Genomic DNA, 22171 nt, shown 5'->3' on the forward strand with positions numbered 1-22171 from the left:
GAAACTCTTTTTTTCCAAGTAACAGTCACATTAACTCAAAGATCCGAATCTGTTTCTCACGAATGCTGTTGCCTAATTTGCAGACCTGTCCATCGAAACGTGACTCAATTTGGGGGTCAAAGTTTTCTTTCCTATTACTGACGGTGGCACCAGTTAGCAAAGTCTTCGCAACCTATGGGGTATCCAAGGACGGTGATCTGAGACACTGGTCTAAGGCCCCACAAATCTACCAGTTCCCTGGGGCTTCTAAATGAACACTGCATACTTACAAGGGATGCCAAAGACCTCAGAGAGCCTTAATCTAGATACAGGACGGCAGACTCCCCAACTGAGGGCAAAAGGATTTTTTTTTTTCTTTTTCACTCCCTTTTATTCCAGGGAAGTAACAATCCTCATATTTATCTGTCAGAAGGCTGACATTAAGCAGGAACAGGATTTGGAGCTACTTAAGTATTTCAAGGGAATAAACTCTGGGACCCTCAAAATAACCCCTTGACGCTGTTTTCTGAAGAACGCTGTGCAAAACTGACTTTGATGAGAATTCTGTCCAAACACTCAGAGTTGAGAAAACAATAACTTCCTCCACTTTCATTCTGCTGGAAGTTTTGTTATTGTTTTGTTCTTTTTTTGCTAATGGATTTGATTTCAAATATTCATAAAGTCTTTAAAATACAAAGAACCTGGAGTGAGAGGGAAGTGAGAGGCAGCTTTGGATTTCTTCCTTTTTTATTTTATATCATTTGATTATGGTTAATAATATATAGTTGCATCTGTTTCTATATATAGATATATGCACACAAGCACTTTTTGAAAATGTTAACAATACCACCACACCTCCCTAATTAGTTATTCATTTTGTAGGGTGTTTTGTTAAGGGCAAGTGAAATAGAGTCTTGGAAAATATTCCACATTAGTTTGGTGGCTTTCAACAGGGGCAATTTTTACCCCAGGGGATGTTTGACAATGTCTGGAGGTATTTTGGCTGTCACAACTAGGGGAAGGGGAACTACTGGCATCTCGTAGAGGCCCAGAAATGTTGCTAAACATCTTATAATGCCTAGCACAGCTCCCAAAACAAAGACTGATCCAGTCCAAAATGTCGAAAGTATTGAAGTTGAGAACCTCTGAAATCGGTACTTACATTCACAACCAGCATTCAAAAAAAAAAAAAAAAATCAAGCCACAGGAAGGCAGAGCCTCAGTCTACTCTAGGTGAAAGCACGTTCTCCTTTGCAATGTCCCCCTCTGCACCCTCAGAACCCCCCCACCCCCAGTCCACACTTATGAGTTGATCAAATGGGGAAATGCACAGTCTCCCCAGTGACACAATGACAGTGCAGAAAAGTTCCCTTTGTCCTTGTTCATGTGAAGCACATTCACAGGGATGCAAAGGTCACTGCTGAATTTAAATAACCTCCTGTGATAAATCTGCATGAGGCCGATTTGTTCTACTGGACGCGTTGGATTAAATGAACACAATTTCATGTTCTATAGGACAAGGCCTCCTTTCATGGCTGAAAGAAGGAGCGAGGGTGATTTACAGTTTCATACGTACTTATTTGCTACATTATCTGCTTTGTGCCTGGACTTATGAATATCAACTCATCATCCCGCGGTCACTTCTACCCATTCAGGAGAATTTAGCTTTCCATTAGGAAGGAACAAGGAACAAGAGACTGTAACAAGAGATTTCTGCAATGTTCACTTGAAAGAAAAATCATCAATATTTGTCCCCTTGTCCTTCACCTTGTGTGTTTTTTTCTTTTTAATCTCTGATGTTATAACATAAAGCCAGGTCTCCTTCTGTTTTCCAGGAAAAGGTGGTTTGTTAAGCAGATTATCCCCGAACAGAGCTGGACATCAACAGAAGGCTTAGCTTACTTATGATACCAGATTATTTTTAAGCACCACTCTCTCATGAGCCATCGCTCTTTTTATAATGATAAACTAATACCAAATGTTTGTTGATTCATTAAAGTATTTCTGAATTCCATTCAGCAACAGATTCTGCTTAATGTTATATATTTGGAAACAAGAGAAGTGTATCCAAACATTAATATAACCCAGATTTTTTATTAACCACAAGTCTTAGGTATCACCATGTTTTTGCTCATGGACCATGAAAGAGACAGGATTTTCATTTTTCTCTCCTTCATACACCTGAAACTAACACAACGTTGTAAATCAACCACACTCCAGTAAAATTTAAAATAAAAGAGTGTATGGATAAATTACAAAGTTGGCTACCTTGTCCTCAGGTCATCTCTCAGCACTGTGTTACCTCCCTCTTTCGTTTCTCTTTGGATACTGAAGTCTAGAGTCTTGCTAACCTAGTTTTCAGCAATGTCAGCATCACATAGGAACTTGGTAGAAATGCAAATGATTGAGCTCCATCCTAGGAATCCGTAGTCTAACAAGCTTGCCAGTCGATCATCATCATGCTGAAATGTGGTCTAGATTTTTCTCTCTCTGTTACTCCTCCAGGTAACACTTACCGGCTTCGTCTTATACCGTACACTGAAAGGCAAGCTGATATTATTTATTTATTTATTTGTTTATTTTTGGCCATGAAGTGCAGCAGGCTGGATCTTAGTTCCCCAACCAGGGATCGAACCCATGCATGCCCCCTGCAGTGGAACCAGAAAGCACGGAGTCTTAACCACTGGACCACCAGGGAAGTCCCAAGCTGCTATTATTTAGAGCTGGTTAAAAAACTAATGACATCCAATATTTTAATAAGTTATCCCTCCTCTTTGTATAGGGAAAAAATGTCTAAGCCCAAGGGAATCAATCGTTAAGGTTAGGCTTTGAGGTATTCCTACAGCACACGTGCTTTTGAAGAGGTTCACTTTCTGTCAGCTCCCCTGAGAAGAGGAGAGGGCAGCAACTCTTCCTACACATAAGTATACTTTGGTCAGGTTAATCCCAAGAGGCTCACACAAAGTGAAAGCAAGCTGAGCTTCACCTCAGCTCAAATATAGGTGGTAATGCCAGCGGCCAGAGCATGGACCAAAGGGAGACATCACAACTGCAGGAAGGAATTTAGAAAGCCCATGCCCTGGCTAGTCAACCGTCAAAAGGTCTGGATTAAGTAAGGCCCACTTGCAGAGACACAGGCTCTCAACACAGCATACCCTAATCCTGGATCTATGTTTAACAGAGGCAAAGGAAACAGAGGCAAAATTAGGTATGATTTTTCCCTCTAAAAAGCTATTTTATTCGGCCTCTCAGAAGGAAGATATAAGACCCAAGGCTTTTAAAAATCTAAATATCATCAAACAAGAATAAAAGAGATGTGCATAGTTGCTACTTCTAATGTCTTCCCACACTCCAGACATTTATGAGTCTTTTAAAATTCCTTTTCTAATGATATAAAGCCTCTCCAACTAGTTCAAGTAGCAACGGATGGGCTTTCAAGGTCAGCTTAACTTGTTCATAGTCTCTGGGTAATTTTCTCGCTTCTCTCTTTGCAGACTGACCCATTCTTCAGGGCCCATTTCAGGGGTCTGCAAAGTCCTCACACCATCCTCTCCTACTCCAGCTGGCACTGAACTCTGTCCCACCCAGACATGTTATCCTGTTCACAACTTATACTCCACAGAGTCTGACCATTTATTTTTTATAAACTGCGTTACATTCTTGCTAAAGTGCGTAGTATGTGTGATGGCCCTATTTTTCCCATGAGCATAAATTCCCTGAATGCAGTAATGTCTTATACTTCTGTTCTATCACCCATCCCACCAATACCTGGGGTCTAGAACAGCAGTGGCATACAGTAGTGCACAATATACTTTATAAAACCCTGTAGAAGGTTCCAGTGCTACACACTGATTAGGAAGGAAAGACATCACCCCCTTTCAAGTATATCTCGTTTGCAGCAACATGGCTATACCTAGAGATTATCATACCAAGTGAAATAAGTCAGAGAAAGACAAATATCATATGATATCACTTATATGTGGAATCTTACAAAAATGATACAAATGAACTTATTTACAGAACAGAAACAGACGCATAAACATAGAAACAAACTTATGGTTACAAAAGGGGAAAGGGGGGGGATAAATTAGGAGTTTGGGATTAACAGATACACATTACTATATATAAAACAGATAAACAACAGGGTCCTACTGTATAGCACAGGGAACTATATTCAATATCTTGTAATAACTTATAATGGAAGAGAATCTGAAAAAGAATATATATATATATATATGTATAACTGAATCACTTTGCTGTACACCTGAAACTAAGACAACATTTTAAATCAACTATACTTCAAAAAAAAAGACAGTGGGGTTTGGGAGAAGTGTGCTTGCAACTCACACAAACTTGACTCTAGTGGGGAAAACAGGATGATTAATAATAATAAAAACAACAATATTTATCGAGTGCTCCAGTAAATGCTGGCATGCTGGCACTGTGCCAAATGGTTCCCGTCCCGCAGACATGACTACAATAAACATTCTGAAATCCTAGAGGAACTTCCCACACCTGTTCCCCAATTCAGCCTGGATGACCACTCAGCAGCCAGCTTGGATTTCGTTACAAGTGCTGGAAGGAAGCATTTAAGTTCCTGCTCACCCAGAGAGACAGGTGAGCACCAGCCTGCTGGGTGTCTCCCGCTCAGAACACGTGGGTAGGACTCCCGTTCCTGACTAGCTAAGGCAGGCGCATGCCGGAAGCTGCCTTTGATTGAAATCACCTGTTCAGCCTGGAATTAATCAAGGGTTCTCTGTACAGGCCAGAAAGGACCTCAGAGCATTACAGCTTTTGTTTTCCTTCTTAAGCCACAGGAATTACTAAAGAAAGTCCACAGACTACTGACTCTAAGTGATTTTAGGTCTGGTAGGAAAAAAAAAAAAAAAAAAACAGTTCTTTAAGTAGAGAACAGAGAGTTCATTAGAGAAATCTCTCTCCCTTTCTGGGTCCCGGACATCTGTTATCTGCTGCAAGCTGTGGACCCTAAGTATTGACATTATTCGAGTTCACATTAATCATGTTAATCTTTATTTATTATGTAGCACATTGCCAAAGCAAAATGGAACTCTATAAATTTTGGCTCTACCACAGAGGAAGGAATGAAAGGTCAGTTTACCAGAGTCCACAACCAGTTGAAAAAATCTAAAGCATAAATATTACCTAAATATACCAGTTAGGTACACCTCCCCCTTCATTCCTGAAAAATGTTACATTAATGTAACTATTGCAGACAAAGGACTTTAGAGAGACAGGAAGTATGCCAAAAATTAAACCATCTCTTTGGAGAGCTTGTGGAATCGGATGGAAATTGCTCCATAGGCACCATTATATTTAGAGCAACAAGCTTAACAAGGGTTGCACCAGGCTCATGGTTCTGCGAATCTCAATAGAAATAAGAATAGTAATAACATGATTCTTCTAGAACTTTGTAGTTCGCCAATGGCCTTCAAACACATCATGAATTCAGACTTGTTGAGCAACTCGTATGAAGTAAGCAAGGTCATTTTCATTTTCTAGGTAAGAATCTGAGGTCCGAGGAGATTAACTGATGTGCCTGTAATCAGAGTTACAGCAATCAGGATGGGGTATCAACTTTCTTTGCACAGTTTCACTGTGCCAGGCACCGTGATAAGCATTTTACTTGAGGACCGCTTTATGCCTTGCAACTATCCTTTCTCAGTAAAAACCGAAGTTCAGAGAGGTTCAGTAACCTGCACAAGCTCACAGAGCCCACAGAGTGTCTGATTTAGTCTATGTTTTCCCTGCTGTGTTTGATGGTGTTTCCCAGTTAGAAGTGCAGAGCAAGGGTTTGAAAACCAGGACTTCTAATCCCAAATGCTACCCTCCTCCATGAAACACTCCCTAACTACCACTCTTGCCCACCCCATATTGAGTGAAAACTCCTCTACCATAATCAATTATTGCAACCTTTCACCCTATCATAAATATCTGTCAGTTTAGTAATTTCACATACCTTGGGTCCCTGATAGGCTTGGGCCATCTCTTAAGTTTATAACTCTCTCTATAAGATCCTGTTTGGAAACTAGTAGGCACAATAAATGCTTGGTGAATGACTAAACGGATAAACAAAATCCAGTGTTTTCTTGTCGTGTGTCTGAGAATTACAAAGTGTGCTATATGTTCCTTTTAGACTATTAGAAAAGTTGGCCTAAAATGTCATTCCTGGCACAAATCCTTTTTAAAAATCTACAGCTAGGACAGAGAAATTATAAATATGATTAAGGCTCTTATGTAATACAGTCCAAATTTCGATAATACAGGGATTTCTGAAAATCTAAGGGCAAACTTTTCAAAGCTAGATAAAAGACAGCTTTAGTTACATGAGTCTCCATGTTCTTCTCTGCAAATACTACGCGGTCTATGGTCTTCACTTCCAGTCCAAATTCTTCCCTGTGACATTTATTCTTTCTTTAATTTCAGCCATGAGTGGAGGAAGAGACCAGTTGACATTGCCCTTGTGCAGTGTCTTTTATAAAAGAGGGTGCTGGGTTCATTCTTACTGACTCAAGTGCCAATGGAATCGAGAGGGAGGATTCGGAATATGACTGGGGTGTTTCAGCCTCCACAGGGGCTGTGAAATGTGAAGACGTCTATCTATGCCCTCAACTTCTTTCCTGTGACTTTTTTTGTCTTTGTTCTTTTTCCCTCTTGACTTTCTCAAGTATCTGAATTCATTTCTCTGTCACCATATTACACAGAGCTCTTGGCTACAGTGAGAAAGTGAATCAGGAGGGTGGGGGTCCTCACGTGCATGGGAGGCTCCCCGTACTTAAGGGGGTGCTGAAAGGATGGGCGTGGCTCCAGTTCTCTGAGTCTTCTCCTTCAAGTTCAAGGACGCCTGAATCAGACACTGATAGCTGATGACCACTCTCTGTCTCCTAATGAAATTAAAGTCAGATCCTGATTGAACACTATTCAAATGCTAAACTCTGCTTAACAAAATGACTGACCCACTCATAATTAGAAAAAAATCAATAGTTTCAAAAATTCCCTTGGCATTCTCTTTAAATTATGTTAATGGGAATCTGGCATTTATAAAACGCTTGGCGTCAGTTATATGTTTCTACTTGAACAAACATGAGCAGGAGAAATAACTATCAACTCGATCAGTACTTTGTTAGGAAAGTGGGGCATGTCCCAGCCAACAAACATCAATCACCTAGCCTAACTTTTGACCAATATCAACTCACCCAGAGTGACATAGCTATTACATTCTTTATTAGCTATTACATTCTTTATTACATTCTTCTAAATTTCAATTAATTAAAACTCTATCCATCACAATTCTCACTGAGTGTTTTACCTGCTTGTTCAGATCTAAAAGAGGCAAATCACAAGAAAGCAACAAACTTCTGAGATTTACTCTGCAAAGCACTTTTTTCCAGTGTACGTACTTGTCTCAGAATGCATTCAACCAAACTCCACACCGGCCCTTTCTGGTCCTTAGTCAACAAGTTAAGTTTTCCGTGCACTCTCTAGAAACTTTTTGAGCAAAAACCAAGAAAATTAAAATGTGTATGTTTTATGTAAAGATTTAGATACTGGAAGTTCTACTAAACATTGACATTTCATTGATGGGTAGTACAGAAATCACAAAACATCTGGGGCTTAAAGTTAAGGCTTTAAGGAGATTATTTATGGCATGCTGGACTAAGGCCAAGCAAGGGAGAAGTTCCTAGAAAGAGAGGTGTGACAAAGCCAGCTACCCATAGAACCCAGCATGGCCCAGGTTACTCTCTCCCAAGATAGAGAAAGGGGGCAGCTGGCTCTCTGAATGGCTTAGGAACCACGTTTTACAATTATGAGTAAAGCAAATCTAAGGCTTCCTGTGAAAGCCTCCGATTTCTATTAGATCACTTCACCTCAATGTCAGTTGAAATGAAAATATACCAAACCAGACAGGTAAAACGCTCACCTTTTCAAGCAATTCCCAGAAAGGAGGATGCTGTTCTCCACACAATAAAATAAATAAGAGGGTGTAGCAAGTGTCAGACTCATGAATTTAAAAGGTGGACTAACAACTAAAAAAAGTCATACGAGCATTCCCTTACCTGTTTTGATGTTGATGGCAAAAAAGTTCTGAGGATTCCCACTTGTAATCCTGTATGTCAGTTTTTCATTGGAACTAGAGTCAGGGTCCTCAGCCTGGATCTGAATGACAGATACATCCTTCGGAGAGTTTTCCATGACAACAGGGTAATAAATAGGTTCAGAGGTCAGCGGGGCATTGTCATTCACGTCTTCAATTTCAATGTAGACCTCAATCGTGGAATAGAGTGGAACAACGCCCCGATCTGTGGCGTACACAGTCAGCCAGTATGACCCTGTTGTCTCTCGATCAAGAATGTCTGCAGTAGAGATGACTCCTAAGAAAAAGCAAGGAAAGTGTAACTGCTATAGCAAAACAGAAAGACATTAAGTCAATCACCCCAAACTGAGGACGGCTGTGCTAAGTGATCTTGGCATATGAAAAAAAAAAATCCATCACACAAAATTAAATGAAGATGTTTCTCTTTACATCAGAACACTATTTCCTGCAAAACTGTACTAACTAGTTCTTCTACCATTTGAGAAGTATAATTATATTCACAAATGCTTTATTTGAATTTCGGGGATAGACGTATCTATACACACACACACACACACACACACACACACACACAAACCCACGAGACAGTTGGGAGCAATGGGAAGAGAGTGGGCCAGAGGTTAAAACACTTCCCATGATGCATGGGAAAGCAGTGCACTATCACATCAAAATTTCCATTTGACTGGATATCGAATTGATTTCCTATGCAACAAAGAGCTTTCCCAGGATACATTATTTTGTCTGTTCATTCACAAAAATGAAAAAGACCTTTCAAATGTTCTTTTGCCTGCTAGGATAGAAACTATTTTGCATGCAAAAGTCCAAACCCCCTTGATACTATTTCTCTACAAATCTAATGTCACAGTTATTCCAAAAGAATCAGAGAAGCCGTAAGCCATACCAACATACTTTCTGAATGAGCTCTAGCCCCCTCAAGAACTCTACAGAGGGCACTAAATAAACTCTAAGCCACTTTGAGGGATACTCAGGGACAATCATTTTAAATTAGGAGCAGAAAAATGCCCAGTCTGCTCCCTCCCACCTTTCCCATTTCATGGTTGAAACAAGCACCAACCAGGAAATCAAACATCTGACAGAAAAGCCAAAGAGAAAATGCTGTGCTCTTGAATATCTTTACAGCCCTCACCCAAACCACCAAGGCTATAGAAACTTACTACAGGAACTCTTAAGTACTTTCCACTGTGATGGGAAAACTCTGGGATTCAGCTTATAAAATCTCTAAAAGTAGTCAGGATACACATGGAAGGCGTGTAATTCATGTAAACCTTTATACCCTAAAAAAGATCCATGGAAGGAGTCAAGAAACACTTCTCCAGTTCTGACCTGAATCTTATATCCTCTGTACTCCTGTTGGATTAGGCACATAATATGGCCTGTAGATCTTGCATAAGCAAACTTCCAAGTATAGCACCTGGGAGGGAGGAGGGCATCTTTCCAGAAACAGGCCAGAAAAGTGAAGGTTGCCTGTAATTCAGAACAGCTATACGATTCAAAGGGAGATCGCCCAACTGATGTTGAAGTTTCAGTTCTAAAGTTATCCACCAAAGAACTCTGTAAGCTTTATAATTCTCTCTTATAATGAGGGCATCAAGTCTCAAATGTGAGTACGTAACTTGTCCAAGGTCACATAGCTAGTTGCAGAAGAACCCAGATCTGTCTGCCTCGAATGCTCCAGTTTCAACCTAGACTTCATGACTTACTACCTCTTTGACCCTGTACAAGGTGTTTGAACCAAACAAGCCTAGTTCTATCACCCATATCTCAGTGCTGTGGTGGCAATCATGTAATTAACTGTATGCCGAGAGTTTGGCAAAATGCTTGCAACACCGTAGATGCTGAGTATATGTTAAATCAATATGAATCAAAAGCAATACCCAAAGCCTTGTAAATAGTAAGCACCCCCCAAAGCAAGGAACAATCTTGAGAGGAGAGAAGTTTGCGATAGAAAGTCTTGTTAGATATTTTTTTCTCCTCTGGTCATGCGGCATATCGTTGCTTGATCTTTGTGACTTGCCCATGATACCTTTTCATGAAAATATCTGGCCTGTTTGGGGAACAGTAAAGTCAGTCCATTAAAAAGAGAACTTAAGAAGGAACAAAATCAAAGAAGTTAGGTCAGCTTTGTCTGTACCTTGCCTGATCACCTACCATGCACACACGCACTTGTGCACGCGCACACACACACACACAGATTTGTAGTCACAGAATTGCTCTGGGATCCTTGGAAGTCACTTAAATCCCTTTTCTTGGACCTGTCAAACTGGGACAGGCTTTGGACCTTACAGGCTTTGGACATTAAATGACTTTGAGAAGTCCTTGGATGAAAGGCATCCACTAATGCAAATTAAAATATATGGGTGGAATTTTACTCTATTTTTTAATGAAACATCAGATATGTCCTCTAGAAATTAAAATTCTCTCTCATTAAGATAAAATATGTCTATGGCTATATTTACTCATTAAGTAGAAGTGCAAATGAGTATCTTGGAACATTAAATGTTCAGGCTTCGCTCTCATGATCCAAAAATTTGAGGACAAAATGTAAAGAAGGACTCTGAAATGTGTTGACAATTATTATAAGATTCATCCAAGGCTCCATATTAACTATATTAAACAACCAATGCCCAGTGATCGCATTTTCTCACTTTCTTCAGTGCTTCACAGCTAATTATGATCCACGTGGTCACAATTAAAAATGTAAATCCACATGAGCTTTTCTATCGAGCAAAAACTCACTTCTGAGGTTGCCCAAAGACTGCCAAAATCATGTCATAAGCCCATAGCTTTGTAACAACTACTATACATGCCTTATTACTTTTTTTTCAATTGAGGCATAATTGACATACAATAAGCTATACACACTTAAAGTAAACAATCGGTGTGACTTCCCTGGTGGTCCAGTGGGTAAGACTCCACGATCCCAACGCAGGGGGCCAGGTTCAGTCCCTGGTAAGGAACTAGACCCGCATGCATGCCGCAACAAAGAGTTAGCATGGGGGCTTCCCTGGTGGCGCAGTGGTTGAGAATCTGCCTGCCAATGCAGGGGACACGGGTTCGAGCCCTGGTCTGGGAGGATCCCACATGCCGCGGATCAACTAGGCCCGTGAGCCACAACTACTGAGCCTGCGCGTCTGGAGCTTGTGCTCCGCAACAAGAGAGGCGGCGACAGTGAGAGGCCCGCGCACCGCGATGAAGAGTGGCCCCCGCTTGCCGCAACTAGAGAAAGCCCACGCACAGAAACGAAGACCCAACACAGTCAAAAATAAATAAATAAATTAATTAATTAAATTTAAAAAAAAAGAGTTAGCATGCTGCAACTAAAAGGTCCCGTGTGCCGCAATGAATATACGGCATGCCGCAACTAAGACCCGGTGCAGCCAAAATAAATAAATAAAGTAAATTAAAAAAAAATAAAATCCTCTACAATTTCTCTAAAAGAATTTAAAAATAAACAATTTTTAAGTTTTGACACCCATGAAAACCATCACCACCAAGATAAAAAATGTGACCATGACCTCTGAAAGTATTCACCCTCCCGTTTTTAATCTAATTAAAATGCTCTCAAATTTTCCCTACCCACAGACAACCAGATTAGTTCTGTCACTACAGACTAATTAGCATTTTCTAGAATTTTACAGAAACAGAATGATACAGTATGTGCTCTTTTTGTCTGGCTTCTTTCACCCAGAATAATTATTTCTGAGATTCATCCATGTTGTACATTTAAAAATACAACAGACCTTCTAATTTCTGAGTATTATTCCATTGCACGCGTATAGCACAATTTTTTTTAACCATTGACTTGTTGGACATTTAGGTTGCTTTCAGTTTTTAGATATTATCTAAGTATCTAAGAAATCTTTGCCTATCCAAGGTCACAAAGATTTTTCTCCTGTGTTTTCTTCCAGAAGTTTAAAGTCTTAGGTTTTACATTTATACCTATGATGAATTTTGAGTTAATGTTTGTATATGGTACAAGCTATGGACCTAACCTCATTTTTTCATATGTAGATGTTCATTGTGCCAGCCCCATTTGTTGAAAAAAACTATCTTTTCTCCACTGAATTGCCTTTGCATCTTTGTTGAAAATCAATTGACCATATAAGTATGGGTCTACATTTGGACTCTCCATTCTGTTTCATTGATCTATTTGTCTATTTTTATATCAATATCACACTTTCTTAATAACGCTTCATAATTAGTCTTGAAGTCAGGAAGTATAAGTCTTGCAATTTTGCTCTTCTTTTTCAAAGTTGTTTGGGTTATTCCAAATTCTTTGTGTTTCCATATGAAGTATAGAATCAGCTTTAGAATCCATATGAAATTTAGAAAAACCTATTCGGATTTTTACTGGGATTATAATGACTCTATAAATCATTTTGGAAAGAACTGACATCTTAACAACTTTGAGTCTACTGATCCATGAAAATGGTATATCTCTCTATTAATTTATGTTTTCTTTTATTTCTCTAAGCAACGCTGTATAGTTTCAGAACACAGATCTAGCACATCTTTTGTCAAATTTATCCCTAAGCATTTCATATTTTGATATTATTAGAAATGGTACTATTATTTTAATTTCGATTTTAATTGTTTGTTGTTAGTATATTAAATACAACTGATTTTTGTATATTGATCTTGTATGTTGCAACCTTGTTATACTCACTTATTAGTTATTACAGGGTTTTTACAAATTCCATAGGGTTTTCTACATAGATGATCGTATTATCTCCAAATAGGGACAGTTTTACAACCACTACCATCACCTACACATTCATGACTATTTAATCATTGTGTGCTGGGATTATGATAGGTGCAATAAATGCATTCATCATTAAATTTTCTAAACCCATCATTCATTCAGCAAATATTTCTTAGTGCCAAGCACTCATGAGGTAGTTACTATTTTTATCGCCATATTACAGGTAAGGAAAGAGATTTAAGTTAAGTAACTTATGAATGATCACTCAGCCAGTAAACAGAAGATCCCATTCTCAAACATTAGTCTGTCAAACTTGAGACCGGTTGTTCACCAAAACAACATTATTTTCTTTTTTTTTAAACATCTTTATTGGAGTATAATTGCTTTACAATGGTGTGTTAGTTTCTGCTTTATAACAAAGCTATACATATACATATATCCCCATATCTCATTATTGTCTTTTTAATCCATATAGACATCAGACTCACATAGTATTTTATGTCCAAAGAAATTCTTTTTTCCCCTCTGTTAGAGAAGTGTCATTAATTGGGCAAACAGTATTGAGTTAATATGATACTTTCCTATTTGACTTCTCCAAATTGACTGTAGAAATCACAAAAAGGTACTTCTTGGTATTTCTTTGTAGAATATAAAAACACAATGACAACAGTACTGATTCTCTGCAAAGAGAGTCTTTTTTTGATTTATCAAAATATGCAGAACATAAATGTTTGTGACATATTCATAGTCTGTTACCTAACACAGTCCTGGAGTGTTTATCCCCAGAAAAGAGTCTCCTTCCATCTGCCTGTTAGAGAAAGTACATTCTACAAGGAGAGTATCTGGCTGCTTAATCACTGTGGTCTCACTGCATACAACAGTGCCTGGCATGTAGCAGACACTCAAAAAATGTTCATGTATGAATTTAAATCCTCACACTGAATCAGCAGTAGGTTAGTTTACATCACTGATGAAATAAGTCAGCCTCACTGAATCAGATCTGGAAGGGACTTCGAAGATCAATAGGTATAACCAAACCCCTAATAATCAATAGGTATATGCTCCCACATGATGCCTGACCCAGCACCCAGCCTCTGCTCTGAGTTTGGTGACAGGGCCCTCATCATTTACTAGGGAGTTTCAGCTAATGCAGAGTTCTTCACACTGAGGCAAAACTTCAGTCTCTCTAATTTGAATGTTTTCCGAACTCACATCCTAGAATAAAACAGAACGAGTCTGCAAACCACCATTCACCTGTGATAGCTCTTCAAATATCAAAAAATGACCCTCTCCATGGTTTTTCTTCTCCAGTCTAAGAATTTCTTCCTCATGTGCCACATAGGCTTCTATTCTCTTCCTCCTTGTCTCTGCTCTGAACCAAGAATGAGCAATTAATAAATCTTATTTAAAGAATAAACCATCCACAGTGAGCTTCTAGCAAATTTCAGGGAGCGCTGCTCAGTAGAAAGAACTCAGGTGGAATATCCCAGATGGAGATACATCCTTACCCTCTTTGCATTTTCACCTATCACAGAAATGCTCAATGTGGATTCAGTTGAGATGCCAAATTTATGCTGATATTCATGAAAATTAAAAAAAATCTTTAGAAATACAGTTGGGATTTTTTATTTTTGAGATAAGCTTATGTTTATAAAATTTTTCTTTTTCTGTTTCTTCTTTACTTGCTGTATAATTCTAGTAGCAGACTAGAATTATTTGAGAAACCTAATATTTAATTGTATAAGCAGATACACAAACAGTATTTATTTATTTATTTATTAGAACTGTGCACAGCTTGAAATGGAATTAGTTGATCCCAGCATGAAGCACATGTTAGCTGTAATTGTTCTTTCTTATTCACAAATATTAGAAAAACTATATGCACCTTGTTCTCATAGAATAAGCCCTAAATATTGGAGATGAATGGAAAAAAATGTACGGAGCTGTTCAAATCAGATGACCATCACACACTGGGTTATTCAATTTACCTTTTTTCCAGCCATATCCTCATATGTGGCACCCAAAGTCTCAAATGACATCTTGCCCCCAAAGAATGGCAACCAAATACCCACAACAGCTCTAAAACGACCTGTCAACAAACGGTTCAGGGAGTGCTCTGGAGGCTATGGGCCCATAACGTGATGAAAATCCCTCTGCCAGAATAAGTACTATAGATTCTGAGGCAGTTAAAAAAAAGACAACAAAATTTTAAAAACACCCTGGTTGCATATTCTTTGTAGATACCTCTAATAGACATTTACTTGTTTACTTGTGCATATATATTTAATTCTTATTCCCAATCAGTCAAAATATTAACTCCCAATTCTCAGTGCATTTAAAATTTGTATTGACTTTTTATTTTGAAATAATTATAGTCTAACAGGAAGGTGCAAAGAAATGGACAGGAGTCCCTGGGCAACCTTCACCCAGCTTCCACCAATGTTAACATCTACATGTATTTTTAAATTGCTTATTTCTTCAAGAATCAAACACTTCCTACATTTATTTCTGAGAGAATATGAGTTCTTTCATGGGCTCCATAACCCCTTTTAGCCAATCCTTGCTTGCCTTTATTTAGGAGGATCACACGGATACTATTTTTCTTGCTTTTCCTATTCATCCCCAGACTTGTATAAAGCTCTTATTGCCTTAGGAAGGATCACTGTTCTGAGCAGAGCGTGGTGATAATTAAGGGAAGAATGGGGATTTTATCCTCATAGGCCCAACCCAGGGTCAGTCCACGCACACCCATGGTCATATCTATAACTGTTACCACTCTGAAATATACTGAAATCAGCTAAAATAGGATGAACCGAGATGCATAGAGCAATTGCGGGTGGAGAAAATCTTAACTTAGATGTTTAAAACACTTCAAATACATTTTAGCATACACATATTATATATGCATATGCTTTTATGTACTTTATATATTACGTATTTGACACATAATATATTTAAATAGATAATTTAAGGCACTTTTTAAATCGGGGATTTTAAGTGAATCACCCAGCTAATCAAGTGGCAAAGTCAGGCCTGGAATCTGGAGCTGTGAATCGGAGTATACACTCTTTTCATTACTGGAGTTGCCCGCTGCTTTATCCACATGTGTCCATTATCATGAAAAAGAAGGCAATTCCATGCCCCTGCGCTCCTCACAGTGGGTTGGTATCAGCTCTTTAGTAATAGGAAATTCAATAGTTTCATTACTTGCCTCCATTTCTAAAAGTTGCTGCAAGATATTATTCTGAATCCATTTTTATATCTTCTCAGAAGGTTCTCAGTTGTTGGAATGGTTTGAGACCAGGAGAATTAGAAGACCGAGTCTTCCTTAAATATCCAGTACTCCTTTGCTTTTGTACAAAGGAGTCTGCACGTACTGCTCCTTCAGCCCCTGTCTCCCCAAACCAAACCTCCTTCTCTGTGCTTCAAGGAGGTTTCAGATTCAGAGAACACCCCTCACCCAGCCAGCCAGGGGTCTGGGGTGTCTCCCATCTGCCTTTATCTTAGCACTTTATTTTTGTCCCTTTCCCAATCTATGACAAGCTACCTATGGGTAGAGACCATTCTATCTTGTTTTTCTCTATTCTAGGATGGTGGCTAGAAATTTGGAACACTCTAAATGTTGAATAAATGAATGAATGATAACATCATAATATTTGGTAAATGCAGGCAAGTTGGAATGTCTGGCTCTTTTACAGACAAGCACTCTGACGCATAGCTACATTAGGAAAAACAAAATGAGTCATCTAGCTATCCTGTTAGCCTGTGATCACTAGGCAAAATAAAATGGGATAGACTGAGCTTGTCATTGATTTTAGACTTCTCTAGCGTATATGCAGAACTGATAGTTAAGTGGCTCTGAAAGTCAACTCTCCATCTGTGAATTATATCCTATGTGATAAGACAATTTTCTTAAAAACCATGTCCAGTTTTGAGTTGTCCCTTTACTACCAAGAATGAGGATGGTGTCATGGTAACATCTTCAAGGCTTAAAGCCAAGATGCAGCTTGATGAAGACATCAGTTGATTTTATCATGCACTTAAATGCTGCACTGCCCACAGGCACACACCACAGGCAGCCAGAATTAAAACCCCGGGCCTCCAGATAGAGAACCAGCAAGGTGCTCTCTCTCTGGCCTCTCATCCACTGATTCTCACCCGACACTTTTGTTCTACTCTGTTCCCTCCTCTTCATGCCAACTCCTACTGATTAGCTATCTTTCATCTTTGCAGAAGGAGAAGAAAGCATCCACAGCACAGTTGTGGGGAACAATTATGTCCTGAAATGCAAGCCGCCTTCATTCCGTGTTATTTCACAAGGCTCAAAGCTGGAGAGCTGCACATTAGATTAAGGTGAAAGGCTGCAGGCTGAATTCAAGCTTTTATTTGGTGTTAATGAAAACGGACAGCTCTCCTTGTCTGTTTGGGACCCAGAAATTCTAAAACTTAGCTGCGTGCTCGAAAGCTTCGCGTGAAGTTCCGTGCGCTCAGTAAACATACACTTGGTATTTGATTTTTTCTTAAAGACAAACTTTTCAGGACCTGTTTTCAATGGACTCAAAATGTACACCTGTGCTCTCTCTTCAGTAATTCTGGTCTGTGTAGCTGGCACCAGGCGCCAACAGCCTAAAAACAGGAAATGGACAGAGGACCAGGCTGTGAGCAACACATCCAGCTTGCATTATTGTTGTTTTTTTTTTTTTCCTTCTTTTCTGTAACCCAGATTATTCCCAGTCTCAGATTCTTTCTGTGGTCTGTGCTAATTTGCATACCCTCATACCCAGCAAAACGATCTGGATCTTCACAGCCGAATAGAAAGGAAGATTGAAATTTAAAGCAATGGAGAAAATGATCTCAATATATGCAATAAAGTCAAGAAGTAATTTTGTTAAGTGTCTAAAAACATGGAGGTTATTTCACGAAGGGCAGTAATTAGCTGGACTCTGTTTCTTTAGAAGAACTGAGAATAAACTTTAGCACAAAGCATTTTGGTTAGATACCTAGAAATATTTTCTGATAGTAACGGAGAGGAACAAAGGGATAGCTCTCTGAGGGAAGCTGAAGTGTCTGTCTATTCCTATGTTTCAGTGATAGGAGATAGAGAGAGAGAGAGAAAGAGTGAAAGGAAGGAAGGAAGGAAGAAAGGAAGAAAGAAAGGGAAAGAAGGAAAATAAAGAGGCACTCTTTTGCCTAGCTGAAGCTTTTGCAGCATTCAAATTCGTTACTTAGGTAAATCTGGGTTGAAAAAACAATAAAACTTCATTGTAGAAGAAAATATGCAAAATAAATATGTTTTTAAAACACTCATGATTTCATGACCCAGAGATAATGACTGTTAATATCCTTGATGTATTGCCTTTGTCCTGTATTATTTTCACCCCAAAGCAGCATATTTCTCTGTAATTGTGGATCCTCACGTACCATCGTCTACTGAACAGCTTTCCATATTGAAAACTGTAATACTATATGTTTTGTTTTTACTGCCTGTGTAGTAATGCCCACTTGCCCACTAGCCCACTAATAATAAAATGTAAGCTCCCTACACACAAGAGTTTTCTATGTTGCTTCTCTGTCGTATACCCCAGAGGAGTGGCTAGTACACACTAGATGCTCAATAAATACTTGTTGAAATACTCACACAGTGTTTATCATTTATATAATGAAGGCCCTCTTGCTAAGTCGTTTATTAGGTCGTATTTTATTTTTCGCTATTATAACTCATGCTTAGATGAATAACCTTGCATCTATATCTTTTTTCAATTATTTCTTAGGATAAATTCCTAGAAGCAGAAATGATGAGCCAAAGGGTCTGTACATTTTTAAATGTATTTGAATCAACTGTCTTCCAGAAAGGCTACACTAATTATAATCTTACCAGCAGTTTCTGATCACATTTTTGACTAAATCTCTATAAGATCTGTATTATTGTTGGTGAAACAAAAACCCAAAATAGGGACTTTCCTGGTGGCACAGTGATTGGGAATCCGCCTGCCAATGCAGGGGACACGGGTTCGATCCCTGGTCCGGGAAGATCCCACATGCCGGGGAGCAACTAAGCCTGTGCACCACAACTACTGAGCCTGCGCTCTAGAGCCCGTGAGCCACAACTACTGAGGCCGCATGCCACAACTACTGAAGCCCGCGTGCCTAGAGCCTGTGCTCCACAACAAAAGAAGCCACTACAATAAGAACCCCGGGCACCACAATGAAGAGTAGCCCCTGCTCGCCGCAACTAAAGAAAGCCCGCACGCAGCAACAAAGACCCAACGCAGCCAAAAATAAAAATTAATTAATTAATTAAAAATAAACCCAAAATAAAAAAAAAAAATCTGCAATTTACCATCTATAGAGGTAACAGCTGACCTTATAAAAACCTTTAATCCATTCCTCATTGTATTTTAACCATTGGACTCAACGACAAAATGCCATGTTTTTGTGGTGAGATAAAACATTGACAGAGAGATGGCGCTAAAAATTTTAATGAAAAGAAAGACTCTACATGAGGCACAACTTTAATTAAATTAAAATCTGTCCACAAAACCAAATTCTTCAGCCTTGAAAAGTGCTGTGGGATTTTTTAAATGAAATGTCAGAGCACAACCTTTAGCTCTTCGAGTAACAACATTAGATATTAGATATTAGTCATACTTTAATCCAATATTTAGACTTATTTACTACCAAATTTCACGCAGCACAAAGGACACCTGGATCCTCTGAGCAGACTAGCTCTATAAGAGTCTTCATTTGGACTGGGAAATTTTTTCTTTTTTTCCCCCAGTTTTATTGAGATACAATTGACGTACATCCCAGGATAAGTTTAAGGTGTATGGCATAACGGTTTGACTTACATATATTGTGAAATGTTTACTACAATATATTTAGTTAGCATCCATGATCTTACGTAGATACAATAAAAAAAAAAAAAAATCTGAGACTGGGAATTTGAGTTTTGCTTAGAAAAGGCTTTTCACTTTCAAGAAGTTAGACTTGAAGAAAGACCCCCTGAACCAAAATGACTGGGCAAATGCTTTGGAGTGTGTGCACGTACAGGCGTATTCTCAAAAGCTCCTGTGTTTACTCTGCAAGCAATGCAGGATGGTACAAAGTCCACTTTTAAAAATGGAACTTCTCCACTTGAACTTTCTGGAAATTTTCCCTTTTGGAAAACTTTTTCTCCAAGTTAAAGGGAACACTTCTTCCTTCTTTTTGATTTCTCCTATTATCAGAATATGGAAACTATAAGTCAAGCCGCATCCACCCAGATACAAAGCTCTTATCTACCACCCCATAGGGAGCAATAGCCTTCAGTAACTTCCTAATAAAATAATGAAAGCATACAGCTCACTTATTCTTTTCTCAAGTGAATGCACTCTGACTTTCACAGCTGAGTGGATATTTACCAAGAAAATATTTTTACTGAGGTTGCACAGATAACTGCGTATTTGATACCCAAATAGCTGAATTGACTCCCTTGGCAAAAACACAGCCTAGGTGAAGGAAGTGAAACACAGAGCAAACAAAGAAAGCTGGATCAGGGTCTAAGTTTAGTACTGTGGTTGCTTCTTCCTATATGTGGCCAAAAACTTAATAACTACGTTTATTAGGATAAGTTTATAAAAGCTTACCTAGGAGAAAAGTACCCTACAGGACTTCTGTCTTCTTTCATCCTTTCAGGTTAAATCTCACTAAATTGTCTTTTCCTTTGATCAATGTTGTGGAAATCACACAGACAATGCCATACTTAGGTAATTAAGTTAGCTTGATTAGGTTATAGGCACTATACTTGCCCATTAGAGCACATGAATAAAATCATTGAAACCACCTTACCTTTCTTCACAATGGAAACAATAAACACTTTGTTTTCCTATTTATAACCAAATAAGCACCTACAATAGCCCAAAGAAACCAGGGCCCAGAAGGAGGAAAGTGTCTGGTTTTCGCCAATTGAGTCTCCCTCATTCTCATCTTCTATAGATTCCTTGGATTGTTTTCCAATTTTCATTCGCATTTCATCCCATTAAATGGTTCTAACCTCTGACAAGCGCACACCACCCCAGATTCATCTTCTATTCATAACTGCGATGAAATGTGCCCAGTTGCTCTGTCGACAGTACCAGAGGCACTGACGGGACACAGATAAATACTCATTCTGTCTGACCAGCCTTGGAGGAGAAAACAAATGCACACTCATCTAGCTACAGTCCTTAAAATCAGTGTGCACAGCACAAGGCATTTTTGGTAAATATGTAGCTGTTGACGTGCAGTGAGAAGTGAAAAGAAGAGGGAAAAAACGCTGCTATTAAGACTAGTTTGTTGTTACCATGCTGATTTTCTGCTGCAGATAGGAAAGCTTTTTCAAAATTTCTATATTTAAAAGTACTTAGCAATTCTAAGCTGTGTAAATAGCAATACAGGTAAATGTTAGTTTTAGGACAAATTATTGAGATTTGTGAACAAATCGCTCTGCAGTTTTCTCAACACGGAGATGAAAAATCATGTTGATTTTTCTCCCTTTTGTAAGAACATTAATTTAGATACTGCCCATAATGTGACTCAAGTCATATGCATGGGATCAGAAACAACTATATTACGAACTCTGAAAACAAAGCAGTAATAATGTGATCACTGTATTACTATGAAAATTCAAGAGAATATGAAAATTATTTTATCATATTATATTCCATTAACATACTGATGAAAACATGTACGTGAATGGCTCCCACGAAGGGTTCTGATGCTAGTATAGACAGTGTATGGACATTACTGATAAATTTCCAATATCCAAAGGTAAGTTGAGTCACTGAAATTAAAATGTATAAGACTGGTATTTGGAAGGTATCACTCAACAAATGTGGCTCGAAGTTAAACTTAGGATAGCTCCTTGTCAGACAATATGGACGAAATAAGATCAAAGAGAAAAGAGAGGAGGCCTCCGGGTTCTCATGGGCATCGCTACACCCACCATTCCTCCTTTCCTGCATCTACACGTCAGAGTCCAACAGGCACCTATGGAAGGTTGCAACAGCAAAGAACAACATGGGAAATGTGGCATTAAAGAGAACGCAGGGAGAAAGACAAATACCATATGATATCACTTATATGTGGAATCTAAAATATGACACAAGTGAACTTATCTACGAAACAGAAACAGACTCACAGACCCAGAAAACAGACTTGTGGTTGCCAAGGGGGAGATGGGGGAAGGCTGGAGTGGGAGTTTGGGATTAGCAGATGCAAACTATTATATATAGAATGGATACACAACAAGGTCCTACTGTATAGCGCAGGGGACCATATTCAATAACCTGTGGTAAAATATAATGGAAAAGAATATGAAAAAGAATGCAAATATATGT

The 22171-nt window shown here is 38.7% G+C and overlaps 1 protein-coding gene across 3 annotated transcripts in view; it reads right to left on the reverse strand.

Annotated features, from left to right (window-relative positions):
• Window positions 1–22171, reverse strand: part of FAT3 (FAT atypical cadherin 3) — a 573936-nt gene that overhangs the window by 372268 nt on the left and 179497 nt on the right. For all 3 annotated transcript variants that reach the window (XM_061202721.1, XM_061202723.1, XM_061202722.1), the window contains exon 3: window positions 8055–8369. In XM_061202721.1, the coding sequence (XP_061058704.1) occupies window positions 8055–8369 (315 nt within the window). The remainder of the gene's footprint in view (window positions 1–8054; window positions 8370–22171) is intronic.

The sequence above is a fragment of the Eubalaena glacialis genome, chromosome 10 (assembly GCF_028564815.1).
Source record: "Eubalaena glacialis isolate mEubGla1 chromosome 10, mEubGla1.1.hap2.+ XY, whole genome shotgun sequence".
NCBI lineage: Eukaryota > Metazoa > Chordata > Mammalia > Artiodactyla > Balaenidae > Eubalaena > Eubalaena glacialis.